Here is a 17,222-nt window from a genome sequence, read left to right as displayed (position 1 = left end):
GGAACCGGGCGTGTTGAACCATTAACAAGCCTGCTGAGATAAGCAGGTCAGAGAAACCTGGATAAACAGTGAGGGAGGACCTGTTAATGCAACAACCCAATTCCAGCATCCTGTTTATTCAAGTTCTAGTAGTGCGATGTTTTCTGGACATGGAGTGTTTCGCACAAGTATATTTTTTTAAATTTGTGATTGACAAAGATAAATACGTTGTAGAAGCACCTTTTGGCTGCATTTACGGTAACAAGTCTACTACGATGCGTCTCTATCGGCTTTGCGCATTTGCACCCTGATGATTATTTTTTTTCTTGAATTTAGCTGTTAAACAGAGTGTTTTAAACAACACGGACATCTGAGGGAAGAGTTACTCGAGGAAAAGCAGGCTGAGATTCGATTCATGACGCGGGCTGTAAAATCAGCCGAGAAGATGAAAGGATTTTGACCATCAGTATAGATTTTTCTATCGAGAAAAAAAAAATGTGCCACTCTTCTTGAAAGTGGAGCAAAACTAATTTTTTTTTGTTCATCTCTGAGCTCAGTGCACCAAACGGCATGATATTAACTTTTAACGTGTATTTTATTTATTTATTTATTTTTAAGCTAACAGCAGTCTGAAGAGTTGAATTCTTTCATCTTTCCATTTCATCCAGAGTCTAACGGCACAGCATGACCCTTTGTTCTGCGTTTGTTTTTCCGGCAGGTACCACAAGACAGCCGCGGGAGGGGGAGGTTCCCGGCGTGGACTACAACTTCATCAGTGTGGAGGAGTTTTGTGTTCTGGAGGAAAGCGGGCTGCTACTGGAGAGCGGAACCTACGATGGTGCGTAAGAGAGTGTGTGGGAGCGCAGCAGGGCTAAAGTTCAATGCTGTGGGCTAGTTACCGAGTTGCTTCTTGTTGAACACGAAGACTTGCACAGCCCTCGGTCCATCTCGATCTCAGTGGTGGGAATCCTTAGAAGCAGTCTTAACTCCTAGCAGTAACCAAAGACTCCATGGTTAGTCACAGTGTGTGTGATCAGGCAGATTTACCAGTTTTATTTACAGTCTTGCCCAAATGTTTGCATACCCCTTGCAGAATCTGCTAAATCTTAATAATGTTTACGAAATATGAGGGATCATAGAAAGGGATCATGGTTTTTTTTGTTTCATGAGAGTTGTTCATGAGTCCCTTGTTTGTCCTGAGCAGTTAAACTGCCCACTGTTCTTCAGAAAAATCCCCCAGGTCCTGCACATTCTTTGCTTTTCCAGCATCTCCTCCGTATTTGATCCCTTACCAAGAGTGACTATATGATGTTGAGATCCATCTTTTCACACTGAGGACGACTCAAAAAGGTGCAAACGTTCACTGATGCTCAAGAAGGCAACACGATACATTAAGAGACAGGGGGGTGTAAACTTTTGAACAGGATTGATCGTTGTACATTGTTAGTATTTTGTCTTCTGGGAAACGTGCAACTATCTTATTTAGCGTCTGAAAGGCAGTATTGAATGGAAAAAATAAATCTTTAAGCAAAATAATAACAATTTACACTGATCATCCTGTTCAAAAGTTTACACCCCCCTGGCTCTTAATGTATCATGTTGCCTTCTTGAGATGATATCAGTAAGATTTAGCAGATTTTGCAAGGGGTATGCAAACTTTTGGGCACTACTGTATATTATGTGTTTAAATGGTTGATCAGTACCGTGATACCATGAAAATTTCCGACCAGGACACCTCTTTGTCGTGAATTCCAGAACGTTAAATCGGTACCTGCACTCAAAAACGCTGACTCGTTGTTATTATTGTCTCTCCCTTTTCTTTAAATGGGTCACTTTTTTGTTCACGCGAACTCGGTTGTGTGAACCTCCAGCTCACCTCATCAAGGTTGATGTTAATCATTCCATAGATTTTTAATCTCATGGGAAACTTCTGTGTCCCCGCATCACCGATAAGCTAGTGTTGAGTAAAACAGCGCATCTCCGGAGCCCCATTGTTTCTTCTCGGCTGGCTCAGGCGGACGGGTTAATGAGCTTTCCCTGAGTCATGGGTCCGGGTTGTTTTTGTGTTTGTTTTTTGCTTTGTTTTGGTACAGGAAGCATAGTTTAAAGTTCAGAGCGAGAAGTAAATCAGGTCGACGGGGTCCGTCCATCTCCGTGACTGATGCGTGTTGCTTTTAATCCCATGGTATTTCAGGCTGAAAGATAATTTCACAGTGGCTAATTCTGTTCAATGATACCTTCTTTCCCTTGATGTCCGTCGTAAAAGTCAGTGCATGTAAATTAGATCAGGATTCTTCACCACTAAGTCATTCTGTCTTCTGCTTTTTCTGCTTGGAAGGTTCTTTAAGCTTGAATTACTAAAGTGCTAATTCGCTCTGTTAAGTAATGTTTCGTGAGGAAGTCTGTAGTAATTATCATCGATTAGCACGGGATAAGCAACTGTTGTATAAATCACAGATGGGAGTGTTTTCACCATGTACACATACTCGTCACTAGAGATTCTGTGTTGACTACATACTCCTCGTTAGTACAAACTGATTGTTTTGATGTTTTTTAAAAAAAGAAATCATTTTTATTATATATCCTCTTGCTGTAAGTTGCGCTTGATGATCATGAGTAGGTCACATGACCTTAACATGTACAGTATGTTGGCTGTAGCCGTGTTAGGATCATAATAATGTAGCTAAAAGGTCCAGAAGTTAGAGCAACTCTGACAAGTTCACTTATTTATTTTTAAATATTGCATTTGCATAAAATTCAGCAGGCTTTTAAAAAAAAAAAAACAAAAAAAAAAAACCCACCATATATATGTCTATATATATGTCTATATATATATATATATATATATATATATATATATATATATATATATATATATATATACACGCACTTTAAAGAGATGTACAATCATGTGAAAAAATAAGTACACTCCATGTACTCCTTTTTTTTTTTTTTTTTTTTTTTTTTTTTTTTCTTTTTTTTTTTTTTTTGGACAAGCAAGCATTTGATCCTCTCTGAAACAGTGCCTATTAATGAAGTTGATACACTCTATCAAATGACACATAAAATTGGCATTTTGTAGTCATTTTCACAATTTAAATTTAAAACCTAGATCAGTCACATGGAAAAAGTGAGTACACCCCTAAATTTATCACAGTTTCAAATCCATAAAATTAGAATCAGGTGTTGAAGATCGGGTGCCAGTGATTAGAACCTGCTTAGGGGAGTGCAGGTGGAACCGGTCTTATTTATATCCCTCTCATATCTAGTGTCTGGTGTTCCCAATGCTATTGAGGTGTGTGGTGTTATCATGCCAAGATCTAAAGAGTTCTGTAAGGCCTTCAGAAAAAACATTGTGGATGTCTGAGTCTGACAAGGGATTTAAAAAGATCTCCAAATGATTTGAAATACATCATTCTACTGTAAGGAAAATCATCTACAAAGGGTGCAGATTTCAAACGAAAGATTTCATTTGCCGTCCCAGCGAATTCAGCCCAAGAGCAGACCGTCTGATGGAGAAAGAAGTCTTCAAGAACCCCAAGATTTCATCACAGGATCTGCTAGTAAGTCTTGCAACTGTTGTTGTCAAAGTGCATGCGTTTACAATCAGAGATGTCAAATTTGTGCACTGTACGTAAGGTGTGCCAGGAAAAAGCCTTTGCAAGACAACCGTTTGCCAATGAGCATATAGGCAAAGATCTGGAAGTTAGTGGTGTTTGGCCACAGTAACAGCAGACATGTTTGGTGCAGACCAAAGTCAGCTTTTCAGGAGAAGCACCTCATACTATATGTGAAGCACGGTGGTGGAAGTGTTATAGTTTGGGGTTGCTTTGCTGCCTCAGGGACTGGACAGCTTGCATTCATTGATTCAGCTATGAATTCTGCATCATATCAAAGAGTGCTTAAAGATAATGAGGCCATTTGTCCGAAATTTTGAAGTTGAACCGAAAGTGAACGTTTAAACAGGATAATGATATTAAGCACACTAGCAAATCCACCAAGGAATGGCTCAAAAAGAAGAAATGCAGGGTTATGGAAATGGAATGGCCTATTCAAAGCCCAGATTTGAATCCCATGGACATGTTGTGGGGGGATTTGAAACCCTCAAACATCTTGCAACTGAAAGAATATTGCAGGAAGAGTGATCAAAAATTCCAGCAAGCCTGGTGAACAATTATACAAAACACCTACAAGAAGATTCTGCTAAAGGGGGCAATACTAGCTTCTGAGGCTAAGGGTGTACTTACTTTTTCCACAGAAGAATCTCACACCTGTTGATATTTCTGTTGAATAAATGATCGAAAAAGCTAATTTTCCTTGTGGTTTTGTTCAAGTACATCAGCTTTATTAATAGAGTTTCAAAGATGATCAAGTGTTTGCTTGTCCAAATATGTCCCAAAAAAAAAAAAAAGCTAGCAATATCCATGGGGTGTACTTTTCTTTTTTTTTTTCTTTTTTTTTCACATCACGGTATGTACATTACTTTGAGTTATCTCTACTGCTCATTTTATAGAAGGTAAAATACAGTGTAATCTTTCCACATCCATGCACGCACACTTAATACGCCGGTACTAATTGCGTGACCCCAACTCACCATTTAAAACCAATCCAGTCCACACACACACCACTCAAAATTTCACCGTGCATCATTTAACACTCCGACCTGAAGTTGTTAAGCGCTTCAAAACTCATTAATGTAATGTTTATTTTATTGCACTTGTGTGTTACCTGCGCGTTATGAGCCCGCAGACGTTGGGATGTAACCCCGCTGACCCACGCGCTCAATTTTTCATCTTTACTTCAGTCTGGGGCTCGAGGTTACTCAATATTACATCAGAGTTGTGGGCAGGAGCTCATATGGATGGATGTCCTCAATTCTCCTCTAACTCCTCCATTCCCTCAGTGACTAAAGCCTGCGCTGTGGGAATGTGAAAAAACCAGTGTATTATTTGTGCAGGAGCAGGATGGAGAGAATTGCTCCCCCTCCTCTTCACTCTATACACCAGGCTCTTTCTCTATTGATACAGCTACAGCAGAGAGTCAGGGCCACGTTGGGTTGTGGGGTGGGGATGTGGGAGTGTGTGTGTGTGTGGGGGGGGGGGGGGGGGGGGTGTTGACAGGAAGAGGGAATGGAAAGAGCTTTTGACCTTCTTTGCTTTGACTTTTGTGTGAGTATTAACTCATTACATTGACTGTGTATTTGGATGGAATATCAAAATACTACGCGCTCTGCCAAAGCAGCTATTTAATCTGTGCTGCACTGTCGGGCTCTGTAGAGTCTCGTACTGCAGATCTATGCACTGCATGAGAATAAGTGTCGAGGCATAGCAGTAAAAAATAAATAAATAAATAAAGAAAGAAAAGAAAGAAACGAGTAGAAACGTAGTGCACTTTCACACCCAGCAGTCAACCTGCAGTCTTAATCCGAGTGAAGTGAACACTCTTAATTAGTTTCTTTCAAACTGCACATCATTGGACGAATCAAAAAGAGAGGGAGTGGGGGGGGGAGAAAAAAAAAGGCTGACAGGTGTTTTAGGAATCTTAAACTCTTTCATTCATTGGTCAGAAATACACCGATGGTCAAAAGTAAACAAACCTTTAGCAAGTGTCTGCCAAAATCGTTACATTGCCCAAGCGTGAAGAATACAAAGCAGGTGCTCGATCAAGGGCTAGATAATTCAATAAATAACAAATTTAAAGTGTTTTGTCTATGCATCCAGCATTTTATTTATTTATTCATTTTATTTGTTTTTTGTTTGGCGGCGGTCCAAATGTCCTGAGCATTATTGCAGCACTCCAGCGCCATCCTTTGACTCGATTCAATTTAGCAGCTCACGTGTAAAATAAATAAATGTTTAAATGATGCAAACCAAAATACACAGCATGTTCGATTCACTTCCCGGAGCCGAGTCGATTCCGAGTCGGATCACGTTCTCGCCGTAATCAAACTGAGAGGGGCGGTCTACGCCTGGTTCTTTTCGTTCGCACCAGAGTGTGATCGCTGTGTTCTGACCTGCGTAAAAGAACCGCACAGTGGAGGTTCTGATTCAAATTCAACCGAAATACCACATTTAGTCCCCGGAATAAGGTTGTTTCATGCACTCTTCATAAGCTGCTGTAATAGGGTGATATTTCACAGTGGGAACTCTTTCACGTTGTTCTGTTTTTTCCTTAGTCTGGGGAAAGGTTACAGCTGATTCACACACTGATGGAGCACTCTGACCCTCGAGAATTTGTATTCAGATTCTAGCGTAGTCAGTGTTTATTCACTGGCCGCTCTGTTTACCATATAAAGTAGCTTGTGTGTGTGTGTGTGCTTGTGAGTGAGAGAACCTGCATGTGCAGTTTATTTAGTGAATTTCTCCCAGAATTAGTCACAGTCCTTGCTCTAGTTCTGAAGGTCTTATTTATGGTTCATTGGTGTTATAAATCCATTCATTCACAAGGCTGAAGGAGAAGGATTTTTCTGAACAAATGTCCTTTTTCTGCTTAGTCGTCACTTACAGGTCACGGTGCATTTGTTCCAGTGCCGCTCTTTCTGACACTGGGTATGTTTACATGCGCCATATTGAGATAAGGAATATGATGGTTGACTATATGATTGGATACCTTGCAGGTTACAGCATGTAAATGTTGTTTTTGTTGTTGTTGTTTTTGTTTTTTTCCCCCTCTTTGTGTTAGCTGTCGCAAAATAGATATAGAAATAATACCTTTTTTATTTGTTTACTGCTAGAACATCAACCGATTTTCAACTATCCGGACTGTGTATTTGATACAGATATGATTATAGAGCGGCAACAACTGAGCAGTACAATTGAGTAATAAAAAATAGTTGGTGGTATTGCCACTATTTAAATTATTGATCAAGTGGGATTAAAGTAGCTAACGTAGTAGCGTCGATCGCCTGGTCTTTTCCCAGTCTTTTCCCATCGATTGTCCAGTTGCGGTGAGCCTGTGCTCACTGTAGCCTCAGATTCCCGTCGTTCACTGACAGGAGCGGGAACCCAATGTGGTCTTTTTGCTGCTGTTACGGATCTGTCTCAAGATTTGACGTTCTGTGCGTTCTGGAGATGCTTTTCTGCTCACCACGGTTGTAAAGGTTATTTATGTTGCCTTACGTAGCTTTCCTGTCAACTTGAACCAGTCTGGGCTCTGATCTCGCGCAGCACCGAGACGTTTCCTGACGTACGCAATAATAAAAAAAAAAAACACACACACATGCCTCACTTACAAGCAGCCACCTTCACCAGTGTCTGCAGCTTGCTGTCACTTCCTGTGAGCCCGACGTTGTAGCTCTCGCTGTCAAATACGCAGCACTGGTTAGAATTGTTCATTTATGAGGCAGTTTTTGTTGAATTGAAATTGATCTGAACGAATGTACCTAACGTGTACTGTATATCCCGTTTTAGCCTAAACACATGGTTAATAAATACCCCCCCAAACACCCCTCACATAATTGTATGTGAGTAAGTTGTCAGAGCCCTGCTCTAGAGACCGTCATTTGTAAAAATCCCAGGTGATCAGTTTCTGAAATACTCAAACCAGCCCATCTGGCAGCAATAGCCATGCCACGGTCAAAGTAGCCAAGAGCACATTGTTTTCCCCATTTCCCCATTAACTGAAGCCCTTGACCCGTATCTGCATGATTTTATGCACTTGTACACAGGTGTACACGTGTTCCTATTAAGTTCGCCATCCAGATTCCGCTTCATACTGAAGGTCTGGGAGTCAATCCTGAAGAGTCGATTCCTTGATTCATTGAAAGCATCGAAAGAGGAAAAAGTCAGCCCCAAAGCTTTGGAGTCGATTCATAAATGATTCTCCTCACGCAAAACATAGCAAGGAAAATGAATGTAATATCTGAGTGTTTCAGTTACTGATGTAATTATTGGATGATTGATGTTAAAGGGCCATAAAATCATGGTCAATTAATAAAAATTTTTAAAAAAGCTTTTTTCCTGCTCTCTGTTAACCCCCACCTCCTCTCCTTTGCTCTTGGTATGCTCATGAATGAGTAATGGCATGTTTGAGTGATTCATCACGCCCGACTTGCTTCGGCAAGGCCTGTGATACAGCTAGGCCGATAGCACATGTCTCCGCGATGAAGACGTAACCCGTTAAAGCCGTATGCTTCCTCACATCTCCGTTCAGGCGTGATGGATGGACACGTACGACTCTGTGGCAGGAGAGAAAGATGGTTCGGACGTTCCTGGGGAAATGGCGCTGGTTTGGAAGTTGGGACTGGAAGAAAGATAGCCTGGATGGTGTTAATACATCATGGTGTGTAGCCACTCTCGAGAGGTTTGCTTGATTGCTTATATGAGCTCCAGCTGTCACATTCGTTCATTTTTCAACAAAAACCCAACCCCCCCCCCCCCCTCCCCCCCCTTTTTTTTTTTTAAAAAAAAGCTCTTTTGGCACAGCTGAACTTGAGAAGAATGTTGTTTCTTAATGATGATAAAGTGTTGAAAATAAAGTGTTGATACATACAGTTAAGTGGATCAGCGTTATCAGCAATGTGTCCTCAAGTACACCTAGATGCTCTGAGTGATGCGCCACACACACACACTCACACCCACATACAGTACATATGAAATCAAGACCTTCAAGCCTGGTGGACTGAACACTATTAATTCAATAGGGTGATGTTTAAAAAAAAATAATAATAAAAAAAAGTTTTCTATTTATACGTGATATGAAACATCTTGATATGCAGTTGCACGCTGAATCTTGTGAAGTATTCGCATTCATTTGCAGAGATGTTTTGCAGATGCATGCAGACAAACGAGATATAATAGATACTTGCTTCATGTCAATAAAGCTTTAATCAAGCTATTAAGACTACGGCTACATACGAACATGTATTTAAACACAACATGTGGAGAAAGAAAGATAGCTAGCCAGACTCGGATAGCTCATTTTAAATACGATGCTTATTTCCCAAATGTTAGCTATGGACTTTTGTCAAGAAAGGTGGCAAGGAAAAACTCCCTGAGAATACGAGAGAGAAACTTTGACAAGGAGTCAGATTTATAAGGGAAACTCTTCTGGATGTGATGGGATTGTTAATCAATATACAGGGGTAAAAGAGTAAAGATGAACAGTGCCAAGTGTGCTGAAAGGATGTTCAGTATAAGGGATATTGTAAATAAGAATCTTTGGATGAGTGTAAGATGGTCTTTAGGTAACAGTTTTTAGGTAAAAGTATACAGTATCCAGGTGATATGGGGTGGCTTAGCGGTTAAGACTCAGGGTTACTGAGCGGAAGGTCGGGGTTCAAGCCCCTGCACTGTCTGGCTCTGGGTTACTGAGCGGAAGGTCGGGGTTCAAGCCCCTGCACTGTCTGGCTCAGGGTTACTGAGCGGATAGTCGGGGGTTCAAGCCCCTGCACTCTCAGTTTAAAAATGCCTTTGACAGAAGTAGAACATATTGAGCTCATTCTCATGGCTGGATCGGGAAGCTGTCGCAAGGTTGCTATGGTTTCAAAATGCCGAAGTGTTGCGGACCGACCGAGAAGTGGACGTTCGTGGATGAAGGCGCAACCGGCGTGGTGCTGGCAAGCATAGTCCCCTACGTATGGAGACTTTTAGGACACCCTGTATATCATAATATTTTTTGTGGTAATGATATAAATGAGCATAGGAAAATAGTATCATTCAACACTACCTTTTTTCCGTTTGAAGCTTTCTCCTCTTCTGGCGTTCTTCGTATTCTGCTTGGTGTTTTTGCTTGAGGTGGTGGAACAAATTGGATGTGTTTCCACCCTTTGTTGATGCGGGTTTTTGACCCACTTTACAAATCACAGACGTTTGATTCACATCTGATTCTTCTTCCCGGTGCAGGGACTCAGAACTCAACTATATCGTTAATATTGCAGGATGACAAATTCTTATCATGGGCAGGAATTGTATTTGGGGGGGGGTCATGGATGATACGACATGGCACTGCCCTACTTCCATCATACTAAGTGTGAACAGTAAATTACATTCCTGGAAATGGAAGTGGAAATTCTCTGCAGCTAATTCGCTGCTGCAAATGACTCATTCAATTACAGACCAAAGCTCTCTGCTCGGATCCCCAACTAGGGAACGTGCCAACAATAATTAATAGGTTAAAGAGACAAATCCCCTTTCGACATCTCCTGATGATATTACCATCCCGGCATTTGAATAAATTGCAAAAGCAATAAAGGGTGTGATTAATACAAATCTGGAGTGTCAATTAAAGCCCGTTCTGCTCGACGATGACTTAAAACACCACCAATATTTGGATCTGAAGGCAGCACTAGGTGGAATTTATAACCGGCCAAACGATGGTGTAATGATGCAACGTACTTAACATTTTAATGTGCACTGGAAGTGACTTTGAAAGTACTTCCATGTCGTATGAAGACCTAGTCTATTTTTATTGTTTAGAGACAAAAAAATTCCCATCACACTTTTTCTTCACTTTTGTAATCTAAAATGTGCCATGCTCTGTCCTGAGTGTGTCTGTGTGTGTGTATGATCTCGTCACTGTGTAATTTAATTCCACGTCTCCTGACGCTTTCAAGCAGTGCAGCAATGTGCCAGCTAGGGTAGTGTGAAGAGCACAGCAGAGACCTCCTAATGCAAAAGAGAGCAAGATAGATCCGTACTCACATTCTCTTAAGACATACTTGCACTCCCCGAAGCCTTGTCACCATTTACCCAGAATGCTTTAGCAGGTTCATCTGTTTCTCCAAGTAGATTGGACTGTAGGGAGCCTCCCACATGCTGCTGTAAATACGGGCAATAATAAAGCAAGCGCAAGCAAGCAGTAGTGACAGACATCAAACCCCCCCCACACACACATACACACACAGCAGTTACAGATAGGGATGCACTGAAATGGCCACCGAAAAGTTTTGGTCAAAAAGAGCAAAAGGCAGAAAAATTTGAGTGTAAAAAGTGTGAAATCTAATCTGATTGAATGTTCATGAAAATTTGAAAGTGATTAAAAATGCTGCTTGTGGTGTTCCCCTTTTATTTGTTTTACATACAGTGTATGTATATATAATAAAATAAAAAAAACAGCCTCATGTTCTGTTATTGCGAGTCACGTTTGTAGAGAATTGCATCCTGAATTACAATCATACCCAAACCCGAAATCAGACACTTGTTGTGCTGTGAATTAGTGTCGGAATTAGATTTCAGCTAGCAGGAAGTCGTCTGTGTCTCGGCTTGTGAAAGCCGATCGTATAGCATGGTCACGATGCGCGCTCTCTGTTCTCCTCTTCAGGTAACTATTACGGCACCCCCAAACCCCCGGCCGAGCCTAGCCCCGTGCAGCCCGACGTGGTGGACCAGGTGCTGTTCGACGAGGAGTTTGAAACCGAGGTGCAACGCAAACGGACCACCTCGGTCAGCAAGATGGAGAGGAAGGACAGCGCGGCGCCTGAGGAAGAAGAAGAGGAGGAGAGGCCGTCACTTGTGAATGGACTTACAGGTGAGATTGTCGTTGCTACTGTACGTTCTCAATCTTCAGGCCTCAGATTTCCTGCTCTTGGCTTTTCTGCTCACCATGGTTGTAAAAAGTGGTTATTTGAGTTACTGTAGCCTTCCTGGCGGCTTCAGCCAGTCTGGCGTCTCACCTCCGTCATCAGCAAGTTCTGCTGTTCACTGAATGTTTGTTTGTTTGTTTGAACCATTTTGTGTAAACTCTAGACAAGTGGTCGCCAACCCTGTTCCTGGAGATCTACAGTATCTTCCTGCAGATCTCATTTCCAACCAAAATCTAACACACCTGTTTTAGTCGATCAAGAACTTCTTGATCAACAACACTGCTGTGCATGAAATTAACAGAAGCTCTCGATCTGTATCTGCTTGACTTTGCGCGTTGCGCTGATGCTACACGATCGGCTGATTTGGATAATCCCTAATAAAGTGGACGGAGGGTGTAGACTCCGCTACAGCTTGGGGTGAACGTAGAGCTCTCGGAACACTCCATCTGTCGTATCGGGTGAAAAAGAATTGTTTAACGGCCCTGTAATGACCGAACTACGTCAGTTGCTTCAAGATAACCAAAATATATTTCACTTGCACACTTGCCTTTTATATGCCTGTCCACTCGTAGTCTCCAGAGAGATACACGCTTATCGGTTCATAAAGGACAACTCTAAAAGAACACCCATCTATCTCGCGAGGTAAATATTTAAAGAGAAGCATGCTGAAAGTGGATTATTTGCCTTGTGTTGTTGTTTGATGGATATTACACACCTGATCTCAGACAGGGCTTAAGCTCTTGTGCATTGAGTGCAGCAGGCTGCCAGGCTGGTGATTTACCCGGCCAAGCCTGGGTCGTGAGCAACCTTCCGGAGGAGCTTGTTAAGAGTTTTGCTGTCTCACGCTGGACGAAAGGAAGATTTAGGGATGAACATCCAAGCCAAGGACGCTGTTTACTTTCAGTTGGATCAGAGGGGAGGAATGAATACAATTTAAATGGCGTGTCGGAGTGCTGTGAACCGCGGAGTAGGAAGCAGCCTCATACAGAAATGTTCACACGTCAGAAAAGACCTCTCGTGGTTCTCCCGTGAACGCGTACCGGAGATCTATGCGGAAGTGAAGATATTTTGTGAATAATTTTAGTTTTTTTTTTTTTTTTTTGCATACACAAAGCATTCGTATCACTCCATCGGGTTGGGATTAAACCACTGGTGTCACATGGATTACTTTTACGATGCCTTTATGCACCTTTTGGCGCTTGGACGTTTTGGTTACTTGGTCTGTAAACAGAGGGACAGAAATCTCCCAGGTTTCATTAAAATGTCTTCATAGGGGGCTTTAACTGCTTGGCGTTAAGGCTCTGGGTTATTGATCGGAAGGTCGGGGGTTCAAGCCCCAGCACTGCCAAGCTGCGACTGTTGGGCCCTTGAGCAAGGCCCTTAACCCTCTCTGCTCCAGGGGCACTGCATCATAGCTGACCCTACGCTCTGACCCCAGCTTACTGGCATGCTGAGGTATGCGAAGAAAGGAATTTCACTGTGCTCTAATGTATACGTGACCAATAAAGACTATTTGTGTCCCGAAGATGAACGAAAGTCGTATGGGTTTGGAACGCCATGAGGGTGAGTAACTGATGACAGAATTCTCATTTTTGGGTGAACTATCGCTTTAAACCCTGACCTATTAAACCCGGACTAGCTTCTGTAACCGGCTCTGAACAACAGTGGCAGAAGCTGTAAGTCTACATGTAAAGTAAGTGTCTGGGTATGTTCTTGTATTTGTTCGGTTATGACTACAAACTCTCTGGCTACGACGTCTGTGTGGGCGGCAGATCTAACGTTGATCAAATTGTACCTTTAGCATCACTTTGTATCCGGACCGATCTATACCGTGCCAGTTCAGCGTGTCACTGCAGTAGGTGTTTCTCTCGTTATGTAACTCTGTGTATTGTGCGGTTATTTTTGTGCCGGTTTTGAGGGATAGTGTAGCGCTGTAAGCCCACCCGTTTTCTCATTATTCCCTGTGTTGTTGCACACGTTTAGGGTCTAGTTAGGCATTTTTGCTTTTGAGACTCTGGTCATGTGTCAGTGGGGAAATTTGCATCCAGAGGAACCGCCCACAAGGCCTGGTGCAGACGGAAGGCCAGGCCAGGGTAGACTGATCAAAGTCTGGCAGTAACACATATACACATGCTTCCGCTCTCTCTCTGTTTCTCTCTCTCTCTCTCTCTCTCTCTCACGCACACACACACACATAACCTACATATTCCCTCACTGACAAATCTAGGTGAATTTCGATCGCAGCTTTTTTTTTTTTTTGCGGAAGCACTGGACAGATCTGTCCTTACCTGGAACGCCTCCTGCCATGCAAATACCCTGTCTCTCTCTCTCTCTCTCTCTCTCTCTCTCTCTCTCTCTCACACACACACACACACTCTTTTTTTCTTTTTCCCCCTGCAGTAACAGACATCATATGAGAGAGTGCTTGCTTAGTGTAGAGATGCATTGTGTACCTGCATCCTCTCATCCATCCATACTTTCCCTGACCCTCTTTCCCTGCTATACCTCTGGTTGCAGAGCATAAGGAAGCCACCGATTGGAGGAAGACCGTACCGAGCTACACGCATCCCGGCAGTGCCATGGACCTCGGGGCCTGGAGCATGCTGCCTGGGGACGAGAGTCAGGAGACCCTGCCCAAGAACTGGGAGATGGCCTACACTGAAACGGGCATGGTCTACTTCATAGAGTGAGTGCGCCAAATCAGTACGCACATTTGAAAAGCTCTTTACATTGGAGCTCGTTGGGTATTCAGGCGAGCCATCAGCACTTTAATACCGTATCAAGTTGTTACTAGACGCTACAGTCTCTAGATGCAGCGAATGCGGACATTCTGCTTGTACTTTATACTTGCAGCCGGTTCTTTGCATGTATTAATAGCTATCATTTTCAACTAATTGTAATCACTAGCTCCATATACGAATAAATATGAAATACGCTGATGAAAAGTACACCAATTTTATTATTATTTTTTTTCCCTCTTGTATTGCTCCAATACAGTCATTTAAGCTTTGCTTAGCTTATCTTGTTGTTGAAACGCAGCTTCCTTTTCATCCGCCTTCTAATTTGCAAAGTGTAAACACAAAGAGGCCTGTTTCAGCGTGCGAGTTCCAGCTTATTTCACCCACCTGTGCTGTGCTAAATATGGACACAGCCATAAATATCCGCCTCATAAACAAGGCGGGGTAAATGGAGCCGAACCGCAGGGCTGTGCCGAGTAGGACCGACGTCGAGAGACCTGTGGCAGCGCAAAGTCGCGACATGTTTTACATGATACCCCGGGCTAATGCAAAATGGATAAGGAAGAATACGGAGGCAGCGTGGAGAGATGGTGCAGGCTGCCAAAAACGAGAAAAGAGAAGCGAATAGATGACTACACCTGCCCATAAGTTGAAACCGCGCTCGTTTAAAAAGTAAAATATACTGTATAATAAATCCGTTTCATTGAACCCGACCGTCTTTAACGAGCCGCTGTGGAAATGTTTTGCACAGTGCAGACTATGCTACTCTTCGTGCTTAGCATTTATTATATAACGAATAAAACATGACTCGGCATGCCGTTATGGGATAATAATCACTGATCGTGTGGTGGTGGAAGCCCTGACAAGAAGTTGATTATTTTCTTGTAATAGCATGATTTATTAGCGTTTGCCAGCAGTCACTTTTTATTTATTTATTTATTTACATTTATTAATGAATTAAAACTGATGACACAATATATTTATTTATTTATTTTAAAATGTAATATTGTGAAGCACCCCCAAGACAAATCAGTTCCCATTAGGTCTTGCGTTATAGTAGGTGTAAAGAGTTGCTCCTTCACCAGCCTCTCTTTCTTCTCTCTCTTGAAGTTAATAAGACACATTTCCTTTCCTGAAAAATGCGGCTTGATATGTTAACAAACGTGCAAAGCAGTCAGTCCTGAAGACTTTCCCGTGGAGGAAAACGTAGTCTGATGACAAAGTGCTGACACTGGAGAGTCCTTACGTTAAATATTAAATAAAGGTCTCTTCACCAAAAAAAAACGTTACCGTATGAATGATTATACATCACATGCTTTAATCCATTTATTATTCATTTTATGTGGAGTGCCCTCTATACACGTCTCGTTGTAAATTGTTAGTTTAGAAACGCTAACTTTTATAGAGGGTACGCACTGAGGTCACTTTCCCGACGGAGCACGCCCCCTCGGCCGGACCGAGTGGAAAATCCAGCAAAATGCCTGGTTTTAATATGGAAAGCTACGAAAATGCGAGGATGACTAACGATTATCAGCTTAAATGAAAGGCAGTTGGACTCGATAGTGACCCGTACAACTTGCCCAAGAACCTGTAGTCCATGGACGTTGGTGGTGAGAAATCGGTTTTCCCCACGTTCCCCCCGGGGAAATACACTAAGTAAAGCCTGAATGCATACAAAAGCCTTGACGCTTGGTCCTACTTCAAGGCAGGATTTGTTGGAGAAATGAAAGTGACGAGAACACCAATGAACACTCTGTTTGTATGTACAAATAATTTTATTGTATTCTATAATTTGATCTGGTAAACCGTAAGCTAGTCCTAGTTTGTAGCGAACACCGCTTCCATTTACTAACGTAAGCCTATACATTTGTGAAGGTAAAACCCAGTCAGAGAATAAATAAATGAGCCCCCGTTATCCATCAATGGAAATGGAGAACACTTAAAATGAAATATGGAGCAAATTATTCATCGTTGTACATCATGAACACCACAGGCCAAAAGAGCTTACACTTACACTGCTCGACTTGGTATAAAAGGACTGAATGGGTTTTTTGGCACTCTGTAAAGAGAGAGCTCTGAATTCTTGTTGAAACTGTTAGCAGTCGATCGCACAGCAGCTTTTTCCCCCCCGTTTTAGACGCGTTTTTTTTCTGTGTTTTCGCATGAATCCACGCTGTACGCCAACGCTGCCGCTCAGTCTTTTTGCCACTCGGTGGGCGTGACCACGGCGAGTTCCGCCTACCGTGACGTCACGTGCGTGCCCTCTATTAGAGCAAATGATTTGAATTACAGCCAGCACTATTCTCAGAGTTTTGGAAAAGTCATCAGCAAATTCTGACCAATCAGAGTAGAGAATTCAACAGCGCAGTGTAGAACACTGTTTTCTAATCTGGCCTTCATCAATATTGTGCACTGTTTTTTTTTTTTAAACTCTTAACCTTTTTTTTTAACCTGTATTTCCCAGCGTCCCTGTTTTTCCTATACATCATTTATTCATGGCAATGAAATTGCGGTCACGTTAAGTCTGGCATGACGCGTCAGATCACCAGCTCTTTCTAATTTATATTTAAAGCATATTGCAGCTACAATGTCTAGTAGTGTAATTGCTACAGTATATGACTATTGAATTTTTTTTTTCTTTTCTCTTCCATATCGTGCAGCTGTAATCTTCCCAGCTGTGGGGAAAACTATCTGAAAGCTGACTAAACCCGTAGGACTATGCTTTAAAAAAAAAAATAGAGTACAAAATCAGTGATGGAAGGTCTGTATATCACCCAGCAGTGCTACTCAAACCTCTGGTTCACTGCTTCTCTCTCCCCATGATCGCGGAAATTAATATTCTGTTCTCCTTTCCCATTGGGCCCAAAAGCCTAAAGCTTTCACTGCGCGGTAGTGAAGAAAGCTCTACACCTGTCATGCTCAGTTGATATTTCAAAGTCGTTTCTTTCTAATCAGACACCTTCTCCCCGAGGAGTCCCGTTTGA

The 17,222-nt window shown here is 42.2% G+C and overlaps 1 protein-coding gene across 1 annotated transcript in view; it reads left to right on the top strand.

Moving 5' to 3' along the window:
- Positions 1–17,222, top strand: part of magi3a (membrane associated guanylate kinase, WW and PDZ domain containing 3a) — a 161,084-nt gene that overhangs the window by 94,224 nt on the left and 49,638 nt on the right. Inside the window, exons 3-5 of the mRNA XM_017487129.3 lie at positions 698–817; positions 11,239–11,445; positions 14,018–14,186. Of these exons, the coding sequence (XP_017342618.1) occupies positions 698–817; positions 11,239–11,445; positions 14,018–14,186 (496 nt within the window). The remainder of the gene's footprint in view (positions 1–697; positions 818–11,238; positions 11,446–14,017; positions 14,187–17,222) is intronic.

This window comes from Ictalurus punctatus, chromosome 15 (assembly GCF_001660625.3).
Source record: "Ictalurus punctatus breed USDA103 chromosome 15, Coco_2.0, whole genome shotgun sequence".
NCBI lineage: Eukaryota > Metazoa > Chordata > Actinopteri > Siluriformes > Ictaluridae > Ictalurus > Ictalurus punctatus.
This window is presented reverse-complemented; position numbering and strand designations above follow the sequence as displayed.